This window comes from Podarcis bocagei (genome assembly GCF_964188305.1).
Source record: "Podarcis bocagei genome assembly, chromosome: 9".
Lineage (NCBI taxonomy): Eukaryota > Metazoa > Chordata > Lepidosauria > Squamata > Lacertidae > Podarcis > Podarcis bocagei.
The window spans coordinates 5,065,284-5,082,486 of NC_138134.1; the positions used below are offsets into that span (position 1 = coordinate 5,065,284).

The 17,203-nt window shown below is 42.8% G+C and overlaps 1 protein-coding gene across 2 annotated transcripts in view; it reads left to right on the top strand.

Annotated features, from left to right (window-relative positions):
* The window catches only part of CC2D2A (coiled-coil and C2 domain containing 2A), a 54,776-nt gene that overhangs the window by 10,725 nt on the left and 26,848 nt on the right, over positions 1-17,203 (top strand). For both annotated transcript variants that reach the window (XM_081207580.1, XM_081207581.1), the window contains exons 6-16: positions 424-586; positions 2,171-2,307; positions 3,584-3,715; positions 5,130-5,339; positions 6,040-6,150; positions 8,285-8,421; positions 9,472-9,628; positions 10,269-10,513; positions 11,322-11,499; positions 13,573-13,729; positions 15,698-15,845. In XM_081207580.1, coding sequence (XP_081063706.1) covers positions 424-586; positions 2,171-2,307; positions 3,584-3,715; positions 5,130-5,339; positions 6,040-6,150; positions 8,285-8,421; positions 9,472-9,628; positions 10,269-10,513; positions 11,322-11,499; positions 13,573-13,729; positions 15,698-15,845 — 1,775 coding nt within the window. The remainder of the gene's footprint in view (positions 1-423; positions 587-2,170; positions 2,308-3,583; positions 3,716-5,129; positions 5,340-6,039; positions 6,151-8,284; positions 8,422-9,471; positions 9,629-10,268; positions 10,514-11,321; positions 11,500-13,572; positions 13,730-15,697; positions 15,846-17,203) is intronic.

The window sequence follows — 17,203 nt, forward strand, 5'->3', positions numbered from 1 at the left end:
GTTATTTTGGCACCTGTTTCCACCGCATCATTTTCCCCTTGCACAGTGTATGACGAAGGAGACAAAAAGTCTCAGAGACAAAGGTTACAGACAGGACACCGTAGACTACTGAGACCGCAAAAGGTTAGACAGAGGGTACGATGTTCAGACAGCTGTGGCTTGTCTGTGAGGGGGAGTGTGCCCTGCACCCCAAAGTCACACATGCAGGCAGGCTGAGGCTGCCTGCGGGTGGGGAGTGTCCTCCCTCTGGACCCAACGATCATCCCTACATAATTCAAATAATGAGTGGGAAGTCTTTACTATACCAGCAATGCGGTGGCTGAATAAAACATTTGCATATGCAGACCTGTGAAGTATGGTGTCGTTTGTCCAGGGATTGTGATGAAAACTTTTTTTTAAAAAATGTTTGCATGTGAAATGCAGGATGAAGAGGAGCATCTTGTTCCTGAAAAAGAGGGTGATGACCTATTCCTTCTAGAACACACAGCCCCGGACTTCCTAGTGACCAAACCTGCAGAATATGAAAGCTACTCTGCACGCGTGCAGAAAGAGAGAGAAATATTGTTCACCCCGAGTATGCGAAGAGGTATGCCTGGCGTATTTTTACTGTGAGGTTTTGTGTGTTATTCAAGTTGTTAATTTGCCACTTGTAGTTGCAATAATTATTAGTCGAGCTTATGGGTCTATAAGTAAAGGACATGTGTAATGGGTTTAGGGGTTGCTCGTGCGTAAGTTGTCGCCACTGCTGGCGAGGTTACCTGGTTAACCCTTTCTGACTGAACAGCCTCCAGCGTCGTGACTGTCTCAGTCGCTGGCAGAATCCGTCAGTGGGCGTTTCTTGAACCTTTTCCAGCATAAAAGCTGTTTGACGCCAAGTCTCCTCCTACTCTCCCTGCGCGGAAGTCTTCAGCGCAGGGAGGGTGTGCGCAGCGGAGTACCCGTACTCTCTCCGCTGGTCTCCTGCGAGGAATCTTGGAGCCTCCTCTCCGATTCCCCCATATGCCCCCCTTCTCCATTGGTGTTACGCTGATTTCCTTCCCCAGCAGATGGGCTGCCTCTCTCCCTACTGGGACCCTCTCCGGCATCCCTCTGGAGCCTTCCCTCCGCCTCTAGCTCCGATGGCAGTTCCCTGACAACATGTTTTCAAAATGATTGGGATATGAAATAATTCAAGATATATTTGGTGTACAACAAAACAATTCTGAAATGCTCTAGGTGGGTGGTTTGTCTCCTACATTGCCAAGGAAACATCCATCCAGACCTTGATCTGCCAAGAACAAAATACCTGTCATTAATCTCTGTTGGCTATCACTTCTCAAAAACTAAATGTACCCAATACTGCAGTCCAAAGCACAGTTAACATGGAAATACAGTAGTTTAAATAGCCTCTATTTCTTTATTTTTAAATTGAAAATCAGAGAACCAAATCACAGTGAAAGTAAGGAATGTAATTTACTGATGGTATGGAAGTGACATGATAAGCTGTAACTTCATAAGGGATTTTTTTTGCTGTTGCTGCAGAATTCAGAGGGGTGGTACTAAGGGGATGTGGTTGCAATGTAGAACTGAAGCTGCAAGACCAAGACTAAACGTACATGATGAAGGGCCAAAAAAATTTCATTAAAATTACAGTGCGCGCTCTCGCTCTCTCTCTATATATATATATAAAACATTCAGCCTGAATAATTGTTCTTGTTTTTTTTTAAAAAAAAGCCACTATTTGTTGTGGTGGTTGGTCCTAAGAAAAGTATAATTTTGCCACCAGTTGTTCCCTTCATTTTTCTGTAAAAATAAGGTTTAATTGCTCAAGGTTTGTGCATAGTTTTGCATTTTTCTTCTTTGATGATTCTGACTCATCAATTTTTACAGCAGATTATTAAGGTAGATTTGTATAGGACTACTCAAAAGCTATTAAAATTTATTTCTTATTCATCTCACTTAGACAGACCCTTTGACTTAAGGACACTTAAGAGTTCTAGTTCTCAGCCATGTGCTTGGATCATGGCTTCTGTCTTGAGTTCTCTGCCTGTAATATGGGTATAGCAACTCCTCTCAAAGCTAAACAAATATTGCAAAGAAGAGTGCATGTTGAGAGTGCAACACGTAATGGCAACATTACTGGACTAGTGGCTAATAGTATGTTTGTGTACTGTGTGTCTCTTGCTTTTAGTTCCTGCCTCTCTGAAGGTACCAGAAAATATGCAGCCAAGGTACCTTGAGGATGAAGGTCTGTATACAGGAGTGCGTCCTGCTGTGTCACTGTCAAACCAAAATATTGTAGAGAACAGGATTCTCAAGCAAGAACAGGTGACATTGTCCTCTTCTTTTTCTCATTTTGGTGCCACGAATGCAGGCATTTTTGGGGAGGCAACTACAGTACCTTGTGATTCTCAAATGACTCACTCAAGCAGTGCTTCACTTCAGCATCATAAAAGTTAATGCAGGCGGAAGCTTCCTTCACACAGTGCAGGAAAAGATGTGGCCTCGTGATTTTCGGTGGCTAGGTGATCCTGCTACGTTGATCCTTGTGAGCTGTGTCCCTTTCATTTGAGCCTCATTGACTTCAGGATTTCAAATGGCTGGGTTTTCATCTTGTTTCCCTTTTAACAAAACTTCCGTTTCCCTGGTAGTGGGAAAGGCTTTGTGTTTTGCAGGGTGAATAAATATTCTTACAAATCTATTCAAGATTCCACGGTAGAATTATTTAAACAACATAAATGTGTATGGCATAAGAGCTGAAAATCAGCTGCGTGTGTGTCTTAATTAATCGACAAAGTGAACGACAGGCAACTGGTTGTTTCCTTTCAGGTTTTCAGAATGCAGATACGGAACTGACAGAGCTGGTCAGACCGTATTTTAAACATTTAGCTGTCTTCAACCATGCAGTCATCTATTTATTTTTAATAAAACAATGAACACGATCTGTCATTGTATGGGCAGAGTTGTCAGTCAGTGCTATCTGAGCCTGAGGAAAGTGCAGGCATAGAGCTCAACTAAGCGCAGGCATAGTGCCTCAAGTACTGTGTGCCAGACAAAAGAGCTATGGGGGGAATAGAACATTTGTTCCTTTAATGGCCTGTTGTGCTGTGTGTGTGGCAATCCCTAAAGGAACAAAGCTCTGTGGGGTTTTCTGCGATCCCTTTGTGGGTGGGTGGTTATGCCCGCATGGAAGTGTGCCGTGCCCAATGTTGCATATCCCATTGCTTTAAAAGCACTTAATTCTGGTGATGGACACATGAATCCTGGATGCACACACCTTGCAGGATCACAGCAACTATTTAACCAATTAAAAGCCTTTCTAAGCTACGCAGTAACTACAAAAATCTGGACAGTGTGTAGAAATAAAAGCTTTGAAATGGTTATCATAAAAACAGAGATTTAGTAATTTGACTATGGGTCAGGGAAAGGCTGAATGAAAAGAGATGACTTTGCAAGATGTCTGAAGCAGCTGAGAGGTGATGTTTGGCAGAGAGAAGGGAGTGGCGGAATGTAGGGTTAATGATGGAAAGTCATTGGACTTCCATTTATTGAAGATAGTTTTGAGTGAAGTACAGGCATTTTTATTGTCTTCTGTTGTTTGTAGGGGAAAAGGTGGTTTGGAGATGATGGCCAGATTCGGGCTTTGCCCAATCCAGTTAAACAGTCTCTTACTAGACCTCCAATATTCCCAGTTGAGGACGGGAAAGAACCAGAGCTGGTGACGTTTTATAAAAAGGTGAGTTTGTTACTACCTCTTACTGATCTGTCAGAGCAGTGTGGCCTACTGGATAAGAAGATTGAATTATTCTGGCTTAAAAGACTGGGCAGTTTTTCAGCCTTGGAGCCAGCTATTTAAACAGACCCCAACTCCTCCTGTGCAATCGGTGTAGTTTCACATTCACGCTTGTGGAACTGAAACGACTCTAGGCTCCATAGCAATGTATTGAAGTGTGTCTGGTTTGGCGCTGGCTCACACTGACTTCAGGAGCAGAAGCCAAGCAGGAGGCTAGGATTTGTATGCACAATTCACCTCACATGAAATATTTTGCGACCTGGAGCGTACATAAAGATTTCTGTACACCTTGTGCTTGCAGTCTGTCCGCCTTACTACTTTTGGGATTTTGTGGCAAATGAATTAGGTGTACAACCAAAGTTTCATGTTTCATATGATAGGGTGCGTGAGGGAGACACATATCAGCCCTAGATTCATTTATTCCTCCCCTGCCTCTTTTCTTTGCATGCTGACTTTGGTACTGCAGTCCTAGCCAGTTAAAACCAGTGTTTCCCATTTCATGCAATACAATAACTCTGGTATAACATTGGTTTGCTAACAGGGAACTTATACCATGTTCCTGGTTAGTAAATTGTCATTAAACTAGAGTTCCTAATTTTGGACATAGTGGAGTGTTGGGATACTGCCAGGGAGACAAAGTCCATCATGGCCCCCAAGCCGCCTCCGGACGTCCATCGATCTCCTGTAGACCCGCAGTATCAACAATTAGCGACACAAGCTCCAGAAATAGCCTGCCACATTCCAGAGCCGATGCACGCTCTATCAGCAGATAATGCACAGCGGAATATGCACGCAGGAGAGTATTATTTACAAGTTTATTCAGCGTTGGTCAGAACAAAGAAAACATGACTGCCAGCTTCAGTGTCTCTGGCACAGAGAGAGAAACGAAAGCAAAGACACAACATAGACTTCCTGTGAACAGGAAATACGCAGACTCTGTGACTCACAAAGCCTGCACCCTTTTAAGGTGGAACGGAAATATCCTAACATGGAGAACTCTGTTTCAAACAGTGTTGCAGTACTGAAGCCAGTGTATGAGGCGTGGGGAAGAGCGAGGCTCAACACTCATTTCCAGCTTGGCAACCCATCGTTTAGCAAGCCAGGATTTCTGTGATTCTATAGGAGTGCTCTGATGGTGTTTCCTGCTTGGCAGGGGGTTGGACTCGATGGCCCTTGTGGTCTCTTCCAACTCTAGGATTCTATGAGTCTATAGGATCATTACATCCAAAAGGGGCCACGATGTGCATTTGTGGTTTGATGGCTCTGTTCTTTCCTGCTCTAATGTACACCTCAGAGAACTGTTTTATTTTTTTTCCAAACCTCTGCTTTGTGTTTGCATTTTTAATCTGCTTCCTAGGCCATAAAAATGAGGCTTGTTAATCAGTACATTGTCGGATCCGGGGACCCTCAGGGGCAGTTTCAGCTGGATGTCGATATTTCTGGATTAATATTCACTCACCACCCCTGCTTCAGCCGTGAGCATGTCTTAGCAGCTAAGCTGGCTCACTTGTATGATCAGTATCTATCAAGGAGACAGAAAAATATTACCGAACTTCTTACAGATAAGGTAATGTCATAGTTTTTTGAAGCTTCACAGTAAAATAGAAATCCTGGTGAAGCACTGCACATATACCTTTCATAACATGTTTGATGAGGCTATAAAGGGACCCCTGACCATTAGGTCCAGTCGTGACCGACTCTGGGGTTGCGCCACTCATCTCGCTTTATTGGCCGAGGGAGCCGGCGTACAGCTTCCGGGTCATGTGGCCAGCATGACTAAGCCGCTTCTGGCAAACCAGAGCAGCACACGGAAACGCCGTTTACCTTCCCGCCAGAGCGGTACCTATTTATCTACTTGCACTTTGACGTGCTTTCGAACTGCTAGGTTGGCAGGAGCAGGGACCGAGCATCAGGAGCTCACCCCATCGTGGGGATTCGAACTGCCAACCCTCTCATGGGCAAGTCCTAGGCTCTGTGGTTTAACCCACAGCGCCACCCGCGTCCCTTTTTGATGAGGGTATATTTTTATTGATTTTTTAAAATTTTTATTGATGATTTATTTTTATTGATGAGGATACAGCAAGTGTCTAAAGATCCACTTTTATATATTTTATATGACAGAAAGAAGCTATCGCTCGCCTGTCACCTGTCTCTGAGTTCTGCCTAAGTGTAGAATCTTCTTTTCTCTACCAGTTTTTTAGGTTGAGTACAGTAGCGCAATTACAATATATCAATTAAACTCCCCCCCCCCCTGATTTATTTTTAAGCTGCGTGCTCTGAGAAATGCCTTGGAGAATATTTCAGATCCTGGCGAAGGTGGGATTCTTAATCCAGTAGCAAAACACAGCAGAACTGAATACAAGATTGAAATAAGGCAAGTAGAGGACACTTTTGTATTTACTGTGTCTTGTGCATGTGTAGAAAGGTTCTCCAACTTGACGTTTGAAGGCCTAGTTTCTGTGACATGATCCGCTCCCTGAACCACTGCTCTAGTCTGCTCATTACTTGCCAAGCAGTCAGAAAAGAACAAATGGATGCCTTTTTTCTTTTCTTGGCCCCTCCCCAAAAGCTATTTTACAAAGATTGTCAGGCACACTGCCTCCAGCAGGCCTGACAACCTTTGTACAGTGGTGCCTCGCAAGACGAAATTAATCCGTTCCGCGAGTGTCTTCGTCTAGCGGTTTTTTCGTCTTGCGAAGCAACCCTATTAGTGGATTAGCGCTATTAGCGGTTTAGCGGCTATTAAAGGCTTATCGGCTTAGCTGCTAAAAGGCTATTAGCGGCTTAGAAAAAGGGGGGGCGCGAAAAAAAAACTCAAGACTCGCAAGACATTTTCGTCTTGCGAAGCAAGCCCATGGGGAAATTTGTCCTGCGAAGCAACTCAAAAACGGAAAACCCTTTCGTCTAACGGGTTTTCCGTCTTGCGAGGCATTCGTCTTGCGGGGCACCACTGTAGGAAGTTTTGAAAAAGGGTCCAGTTCATTCCATTCTTGGTTGGTCCCTTTCCCCTCATACCTTTAGCTGGTGGTACAGGCTGCACTTGTCATGTCTTTCCTTTCCTTCTGCCTGTGGGAAATGAAGATGCAGGGCAAGTCCGTTCGGACTTTTTCCTTCAAAAGGAAAAAGAGCAAGAAAGGAAGTTGTGGTTCCTGTTGCTAAGGTCACACCATAGAGTCCAGCCCTGGCAACTCTATGTGAGAAAGTCCTTTCTGCTCATGCAAATCTGGATCAAAGTCTTAGTGTTCTGAGCCCCTCATAGGCATGACATCAATGGCATTGTTTCATAGCAGAAGGAGCCGGGTTGTATCCAACTAAGTCATACTCAGAGTAGACCCACTGAAATCAGTGGACTTCAGTTAATCAGCTGAAGTCCATGTATTTTAATGGGTCTACTCTGACTATTAGTTGGCTACAACCCGTTGTTCTCAATGGCTTCATTCTGTTTGTGCCTCTATTCAGAAAATAGATAATTAAATATATGGATATAAATAAATTGACTTCATGGTTTTTTTTAACTGACACAATAATACATACCTTCAGTAAGTATTACTTCATAGGATCACTGTAATTGCTGTTTATGCATGCTGGCTATAATTCAGCCCATAGCCATGTGTATGAATTTTTGGCTTGCACATATTTGGCTTGCACATAATGGGACTTGCACATATTTGTGGGCTGGTTGGCAGCCACAACCATTGGCATGTTCCTGATGTGGTTTGTTTTAATGAACTCAATCTGAGCTGGAGATCTCTAGTCGGGGAAATGATAATTGGCTATTAAGAATCACATAATGCAGGTCCAAGGAGCTGCATCCAGTTATGGGATGGTGGGTTGAGTGTTGAACTGGGACTGGGAAGACCTAGATTAAAATCCCTATCAGTCATGAAGCTCACTGGGCAATCTTTGAACAATCACTACCTCTCAGCCACATCTACCTTATAAGGTGGTTGTGTAAACAAAATAGATGGGGTAGAGAGAACCATGAGCAAACTGGAGCAGGAAATGTGGGATAAAAATACAATAAATAATCGATACAATAAAATCTTCGTTTTAATGTTTTGTTTGGTCACATTTCTATTTGCTGTTTTGAGCACCTCCAGTGGAAAGGACAAATAAATACATTTATAATAAACTTTTAAGCGATGACCAAACTAGATGCATCACAGTGTACGTGAGTCCTAAAGGTTTTGGGTTTTGTTTATCTTTCATGCAGCCACAAGGCCGTTTTACTTGAGCAGTAGTAAGGGAGAGGGGATGCTTTAATCATTTTCTCTCTTCACTCATTCGCCAGTAGCTTTACCCTAATAATAGAATTATAGAATTGCAGAGTTGGAAGGGGCCACCAGGATCATCTATTCCAACTCCCAGCAGTGCAGGAACCCTAAGGTTCAATTGAATCCAGCGCATTGAAATCGGGAAAGTTAAATGTCAACACACCATTTGACTTTTAATGGTGCATGTATTCAGTGTGTGGTTCCCTCTAATGGCATGTGTGTTTGTGTGCACAGGCAGACAAGACGACTTCGTGATGTTGAGCAAGAAAGAGATCGGACATTGCTTAAGGCCATTATCAAAGTTTGGAAAGAAATAAAATCCCTGCGTGATTTCCAGAAGTTCACTAACACACCCCTGAAGCTCTACCTGAGGAAGTATGTTTTTACAGGAACTTGGTTGTTCGTTGTAGCAGTAAGATAAGATTTAATGCTTCCATTTGGTGCTGATTCATTTCTAAGGTCTAATGTACTACCCTAGCCTACTCATGGGGTTGAATGTTCCTCCAGACCATAACATAAAAAATCCCAACAAACAGAAATCTAGCATGTCAATCAACCCAAAGAATTATTTCAGTTCATTTTTAAATCTTTGTATCCTACTTTCCCATTAATAGAAACACCCAACGTGCCCAACAAGAGTTTAAGATATTCATTAAAAACAAGTACAGTAAATCAGTTGCAAAATAAAGTGTAACTCGGCAAAACCAACACAGCTGGTGACACTAACCCTGAAGTCCAAAAGACTTCCAAAAATTTTAACCCCACATCAAAAGCCCAAAGGAACCAAGAAGGCAGATGGAACGGTCAAAGTTGTCGCTGTATTAGTGTTACAGGCTACATCTCCAGTTAGTACTTTCAACAGTTGAGTTTTGTACCAGTTGAAGCATTTTTCAGAGGCAGCCCTAGAAAAAGCATATTGCTGACATTTAACCTAGAGGTTACCAAGGCCTCCGTTAACTGTAGTCAGGCTCCGGCTCCCAAACTATGAACCTTCTTTTTCAGAAAAAAACACATACCCCATCCAAAATAGTCTAAACACCTAAATCTGGATCATTTTCACCCCCAAGCCATAAGTACTTCTATCTTGTATGGAGTAAGTTTTTGCTTATAGCCCCATCCAACCCTCTACGATTATCATAGAATCTTAGAGCTGGAAGGGACCAAGGGTCATCTAGTCCAACCCCTGCAATTCCAGGCACCAGTGTATTCTATTTAATTTGAACTAGAATCTGCTGGAAAGGAGATGGCATTGAGACATAAGGCTGAACTAACAACCCCCTCCCAACCTTCTCTTTCTGCAAGGAGGATTTCAGCTCCTCCTCCCCCCCTTCCATTTTTAGATTTACCGCAGCTTGTTGTGGTGTCAGAACTCTGATAACCTTAAATTAACCTTATAAGTAATAAATATATTGCTTGTTGTTGAAGGGAAGATGTTGATCAAAAGTTGGATGAGAAGGCATATGAAGCAGAAATTCAGGCTGAAATATCTGAGTTAACAGAAGAACACATTGAAGAGTATGAAAAGAAAATGGAAGAATATAAAACTGAACTTCAAGAGTGGAAATCTTGGAAGAAGGCACAGGTTTGAGAGAGCATAATTGTGTATTTGAACATGCATGGGACAGGCTCAAGACTAGTTATCTAAGCCCGCCATTCCTTCTTCCTTGCAAAATGGCATTTCTAAGATTTTGAGAAATGGAAGGACAAGTTTCAGTACAGCTTTAATTTTTGAACCTTTTTTGTCAGTCTTTGTACAAAGTTTTTCATTCTTCATAGATTTTTTATAAAATGGCTACTTGTTTAATTACTTTTTATCTCACTGTTTTATCTGCCTTTAAAAAAATGTTGTGTTGTGTTGTAAATTTGTGTTTGGATTTAGGTTTTATTGTCTTTAGCTGCCCTGGATCTCAAACACACACACACACCCCAAGGAGTGTGAGATACAAGTTTGTGAATTAAATGACATTGTGTAGATACATATCTGAGTGGCAGAAGATCAGATGAGGAGTAATAGGAAAAATCTGTCATAATAATAAGTTCTGCGTGAAACTAAAAAGCGACTGATGCTAGAAATAGCAAAACTTTCTTTTCTTAGATATTTGGCACTTTTTATTATCAGTTTGGTCACTTCAAAATTATCAGAAGTAACTAATCCAAAGATAGGTCCAGTTTTTATCGATGCTCTCTGCTGAAGGGGGGAAATCTTTTTTTAACACACACAGAAAATCAGAAAGAAAAAGAAGAAGAAAACAAGCCCAAATGCAGATGATGAAGCAGAAGAAGCCTCCGAGTGTGTGGAAGGGGAACGTATGAAACCTGTTCCTCCGCCACCCATAGTTGACAGGTTGGAGGTGGAACAGGAGGTTCGAGAGAAAGCTGCTAAGATTAGAAGGAAACCAGGAGAATCCATTCTAATTCCTGAGTTGAGCTTGACGGGGAGCGTCACTCCAAACGAGCTTTGTCCTAGGTGAGCTTATACATGAACATTTTTATGAAGGTAAGGTGGAAATGTCTGTTCAGTTATTTAGCTCATGGTTCATACATCCCTACTTTAAAATGTTAATTTGCAACTCATTGAAATCTTAAGTTACCCTTGCTCTACAATACGTCATTGGATGATGTGGTGCAGTGTTCTTCCTCCCCGAGGACCGCATCAGATGGATGCCCCACCCATGCAGATAGCAGGTGCAAAGAGCTGAATCTGGATCAAGATTCTGTTGTTCAAGTGTGTGTGCAGGGGGGCTTTAACATTTTGCCCTCCTTTGGTCCCATTCAAGATTGGGCCTCCTACCCCTGGAATCTGCACTACCGAAAGAGATCCATTTGTTTTTAATATGAAGGCTTATAGCCGACTAAGTCCTACCCGTAGAAATTAAGGGGTGCAAGTTGGTCATGTTCATTGATTTCAGTAGGTCTGATCTGAGTAGAACTAGCACTGGATGCAACCCATCCTTCTTTGGGCAATGCAAATTGCAATGCGAGGGGCCCCATTCTGGATCAGGACCACAGCAGGGAGGCAAAGGGTTAAAGCTGACCCGCACCTATACATGGTCATCCAGTGGTCAGATAATCACTGATGGAGAAGGTGGGAAGGCACCATCCTGTTAACCTACAGCGTGTGGAGGCAATACTTGTTGGGAGCTCTGTCATACTCTATAAATAACAAGTTCTGCATGTTTGAAGTAATAGAAGTCCTGTCAAGCACCCCAAAAGTGAAAGACAACTTTCTGGTGAATATGCACATTCTAAGGTGATCTTTTAAAACTTGTTTCCAGGGCTGAAGTTTCAAGACGCGAAGATGTAAAGAAACGTTCTCTGTTCCTAAAAGTCCTTTTCAATTCAAAAGAGGTGTCAAGAACAGTGTCCCGGCAGATGGGCTCAGACTTTAGAGTTCATTTTGGGCAAATATTCAATTTGCAAATATTCAACTGGCCAGAGAGTTTGAAGCTGCAGGTATGTTGCATATTGGGTATGTGTGTGTGTGTGTGTGTGTGTGTGTGTGTGTGTGTGTGTGTGTGTATATATATATTACTGTACATAGACATACATACTGAGGTCCTGTGCATTATTTATTTTATATTCCTACAAAGTAAAAAAAAAAAAAATTCATAATATTTATCCCACCATGGTTCACAGAGTAATTTAAACAAAACCTTATTGAAATATTCAATATACCAATTAAAGGTAATAAACAACATAAGCAGTGCGATAAAGCAATTAAAATAGCCCTTAGAACTGCAAAGTAAAAACTTCAGTTCCAGTTTTATGAAGAGTTGCAATGAGGACCTGGCTACGCACAGCTCCATCTCAAAGGAATAGTCACTTGGGCCCAGGGTTGTTGGTTTTTTGTCTTTGTTTTGGTTTTTCCCAAGGAGTTGTCTGGACTGTACCACTTCAGACAACAAGTGGCGGACTTGAAGGACTGAATATTCCTCACAAAAAGTCCATTTACATAGAGAGTTAAGACATCAGAGAAAAGATTTTCCCCCCTGCATTGCAGGGAGTTGGACTAGATGACCCTCAGGGACCCTTCCATCGCTACAATTCTACAGTTCTGTTATTTTAGCCTAGCACCTGCACCTTCTGGCAGTTCCCTCCCTGCGAGAAGTGAGGCTACAGGGAACCAGGCAGAGGGTCTTCTCAGCAATGGCGTCTGCCCTGTGGAACGCCCTCCCAGCAGATGTCAAGGAAATTAACCACTATCTGACTTTTAGAAGACATCTGACTGCTGTTGAATGGTTTCTTTAAATGTAAAGGTTCATCATTGTTCCACCCAATGTGTGTGTCTTTAAGGGGCCGGAGCAAGGGCCAGAGCAAGATAACGAGACCCAGCTTTACAGCTGTGAAACATAGCAGGTGCTGCTGAGTTGTATTTGATTAAGGTGTGTCAGCATCTGGGTGTAGTATATAAGGAGCAGCACCTAGCTCTCCCATTACCCTGGGGGATGGGTTGGTGGTTGGGTCATGTTTGTTTGTTAATATATTTAGTGTAAATGGAGTTTTTGTTTTTCTTATTAAAACCTTCTTTAAGTTATTTTTGAGTCCCTTTTTAATGCATGGTCTCCCCAGCAAGCTCTCTGCAGCGCTACCAAACTTCAAAAAGCCAACAACTGCAACCCTGTATCGGGAAATGTTTAATATTTTACCATTTTTTATGTGCTATAAGCCGCCCAGTATGGCTGGGGTTTAAAAAGTAAAATCATTTTGACTTCAGGGTATCTGAAGAAGTGTGCATACACACGAAAGCTTATACTAAGAACAAACTTGGTTGGTCTCTAAGGTGCTACTGGACAAATTTTAAATATACAGTGGTGCCCCGCAAGACGAATGCCTCGCAAGACGGAAAACTCGCTAGATGAAAGAGTTTTCTGTTTTGGAGGTGCTTCGCAAAACGAATCTCCTATGGGCTTGCTTTGCAAGACGACAATGTCTTGCAAGTTCCTGCTGGTTTTTTTACCTTTCCCCCACCTTTTTCCTAAGCCGCTTATCAGCTGATCCGATCAGCAGATAAGCCGCTAATAGCGCTAATCCGCTAATCCTTCAGTGGGCTTGCTTCGCAAGATGAAAAAACTGCTAGACGAAGAGAATCACAGAACGGATTCTTTTCGTCTTGCGAGGCACCACTGTATTTTGACTGTGTCAGACCAACACGGCTACCTACCTGAATCTAGTAAAATCATTATTATTATTTGGCTTAGCGTGTTATCAAAAACTGGTCTAATGATTAACATCTCTCCAGACAAACCACAGGCCGCAGCCAGGGTTTCTCCTATGGTTTACAGCTTGCGGTTCATCTGGGATAGCTCAGCCATGACCCTGGGTTTCGGTGACACCCTAAGCCAAACCCCAGCTGAGCTCCACCTGCTGTAGCATTGGAAAAACCCAAGTGCCCCAGTGCCCACCATCTCTTTCCTGGAAGGCCTCGTGTTTTCTCATTTGTGGTAAGCCATAGCATGCCTGTGATTATATGCAAATGAGGGCATCGTGTCTGGAAATGAAAATGGTGTTCTGCTCTTGGCCACACAGCTCTATGAAACGGTTGGGCTCGGCAGCGCTAATCTGTTGGTGGAAGTGTTCATACCAGTCCCTGAGACTACGGTTCTTACTGGGAGAGCTCCTGTGGAAGAGATGGAATTCAGCAGTGACCAGCGTGTGCAACTGGACCATGAAGGCGTGGGAAGTGGTACAGAGTTGTCTTTTAAGTCCAAAGATTTAGAAGTTGCTCACATGCTTGTTGCAGACCCTGTGTTGGTACATAGTGGATTGTTTGCTGCACCTGGGTTCAAATCCCCAAAGGTCTCTGGATTTGTTGTTGTTGTTGTTTAGTTGTTTAGTCGTGTCCAACTCTTCGTGACCCCCTGGACCAGAGCACGCCAGGCACTCCTGTCTTCCACTGCCTCTCGCAGTTTGGTCAAACTCATGCTGGTAGCTTTGAGAACACTATCCAACCATCTCGTCCTCTGTCATCCCCTTCTCCTTGTGCCCTCCATCTTTCCCAGCATCAGGGTCTTTTCCAGGGAGTCTTCTCTTCTCATGAGGTGGCCAAAGTATTGGAGCCTCAGCTTCAGGATCTGTCCTTCCAGTGAGCACTCAGGGCTGATTTCCTTAAGAATGGATACGTTTGATCTTCTTGTAGTCCATGGGACTCTCAAGAGTCTCTTCCAGCACCAGAATTCAAAAGCATCCATTCTTCGGCGATCAGCCTTCTTTATGGTCCAGCTCTCACTTCCATACATCACTACTGGGAAAACCATAGCTTTATCTATACGGACCTTTGTCGGCAAGGTGATGTCTCTGCTTTTTAAGATGCTGTCTAGGTTTGCCATCGCCTTTCTCCCAAGGAGCAGGCGTCTTTTAATTTTGTGACTGCTGACACCATCTGCAGTGATTATGGAGCCCAAAAAAGTAAAATCTCTCACTGCCTCCATTTCCTCCATTTCTCTGCATGCCTATGAGTTAATCTTTATCTTTCAGTCTAAAAGGTCTGGGGGGGGGAATCATATTTATATAGCAACCTGAGCTCCTCGTATGATGATAAATATAGTTAAAGAAAAGGCATTTATTACCTTATCTCTTTTTATTCCTCCCTCCCGCCCCCCGGAACCCTGGATAGTAAGTGTGTGTCCTTGTTCCCCCACCACCACCACCCATTTTATTTTCACAAACAAGTTCTGCAATGCAGATTTGGCTAAGGGATGGTGACGTGCCCAAGGTTACCCAGTGAGCATTATAGTTGAATGGGAGATGAGGATTGAAATCCAAGTCTGCCTGGTCCACATCCAACACACTGTTCGCTATACTGACACTCTAATTGAGTCGAACAGCTCAATACATACTGCCTTTACTTCTTTATTGGGCTGTAAAAGTCTTATTTTACGATTGTTGGTACAAGACAGCCAAGAGTTGCATGTGTTCCATATTACACTCATGATTAATTATTTTGATTTTTCTGCAGGATTAAAATGTAGGAAAACACTTCAGGTTTCTTTCGATAAATACTCCCTGGTTTTCTTTTTCCTGTTTCTTTTATGATTATAAGCATTTACAAGGAACCTTCACTTTTTCATTCATTCATTCATTTCTTATTTACTTACTAAATAGATATTTTGACTAGCTACGGTATATTTCCTAGAGTTTGAGTTTCTAATCTGTTCAGGATGTCCTGAAATTTTGGAGAGCTCATGAGATCAGCCTATATGACCCATTTGGGGAATTTTCATGTCTAAATTTGACATAGTATCCAATGCCATTCTGTAGGGCAGGAGTGGAGAGGGGTGGTGGGCTAAATCTTTAGGACACTCCCCACTCCAGCCTTGGTGGCCTCTGTGACATATAGGTGGGGTAGCCCACCTATTGTTGTGACCCTGATGTCTAGTGATCCATTCACTCAGGAAGTGTGATCTGGGCCACTGAATATCTAGCATGTCCCTGGCATGTAACAGTTAACAAACTGGTTTGACGAAATCACCATTTGGTGAGTTTGGACAAAGCAACAAAGCAACAAATTTGCTGCTAACCAAGAATGGAAATGTTAAATCTTCTTCCTATTCTTGTGAAAAGGGTGTGGAGCTTGAGATTTCTGGCCACTCATGCATGTAACAACAAGCCACATTTTTGTTTGCTACATCTGATGTTCGGTCTCTCATTGCAGGTGTACCATTTTCATTTGAAGCCGATGGCAGTAATAAAATTATTTTAATGACCTCAGGCAAAGTGTCCTGCAGTGTTTCCTGGGCAGTTGGAGAAAACGGGATACCCTTAATTCCACCAGCATCACAGAAGAATGCTGGAATCTCAAGGTAAATGAACTTCAGCAAGCATTTCAGAAACATTTTTAGTATATGCAGTTAGATAAATCATTCTGTGGGCAAGCAGTTTCATTTTAATATCTGTTTGGTCATAAAGTAATAGAAACCCGTCTGCTCACTGCCTATAAAAGGCATTTTATTTATTATGCATGATTTCTAATTCTAGTTGTACTCAGAGTAGGCCTGTTGAAATCTCTGTACTGACATACATTGATTTCAGTGGGTCTTCTCTGAACATGACTAACATGATAGACCAAGAGATCAAGAGAGCTCAAGGCGCAGCCCATGGGTTTCTAGGCTGTCTCCATCTAAGCACTGACCAGACTCAGGTGTAAATTTCAGCAGATTTCCGGTATCGTGTCCCTTAAGACCAAGCCTAGATATAGTTTGCTGGTGTTCTGCAAAGCTCAAGGTCTGTCCATTTGTCTCCCTTATGTTAATAATATAAGAGTTTTGCTGAAATTACAAAAAGTTTGGTACCTTTTTGCGTTTTGTGGAGAACTACACAAAACCGTATTATTTTTCTTTACCTCAGATGAAGGGTGTTATGTAAATATAATTAATAATAATAATAATTAACCCAATTAGGGTGTAGGGGGCGTATGCTGCCTCTTTTTTCACTGCCCCCCAAGAGTTGTAGGTTGAACTTGTGTAGTGGAGAACTTGTGTAGTAGTCTGCAGTTGCCTCGTCTCTCTGTAAACTTAAAACTTGCCCTTTATTCATGCCCCAGTTCACAGGGACTCCTTAGGAGACAAATCAATACAGAAAAACTTCTTGTAGTTCTAAGACATTTTAGTTGCTGTTATTGTTTAAGTTAAGCAGTTAGGAATACTGAGAAGTGAGTTTCAAAATGTACCCTTTGGTGTACAAATAAGAAGGCAAATGAACTAAGTTTCCAAAGTACAGAAACCCATACCTATTAGAACCATGGATTGTAGGACAAGTGTCACTTATCTGGTCCCAGAAAGAATAGGCAGATTTCTTTTAACTTTGTGTTTGTTTATTTTAAAAAATATTACAGTGGTACCCCGCAAGACGAACGCCTCGGAAGACGAAAAACTCGCTAGACGAAGGAGTTTTTCGTTTTCTTAGCCGCTTCGCAAGACGCATTTCCCTATGGGCTTGCTTTGCAAAATGAAGCTTGCCCCGCAAGCTCCGGGGATAGCGGGGAAGCGCAGCGCGTCTTCCCCTCTGTCCCCGGACCCCTTTTGAACCAAGGGGCGGCAACACTCCCCTCCGCCCCTTGCTTCAAAAGAGGGGACAGAGGGGAAGGCGGGCGCGCCTTCCCCTCTCTCCCCAGACCCCTTTTGAACCAAGGGGCGGCAACGGGGAGAAGCAGTTCTCCCCG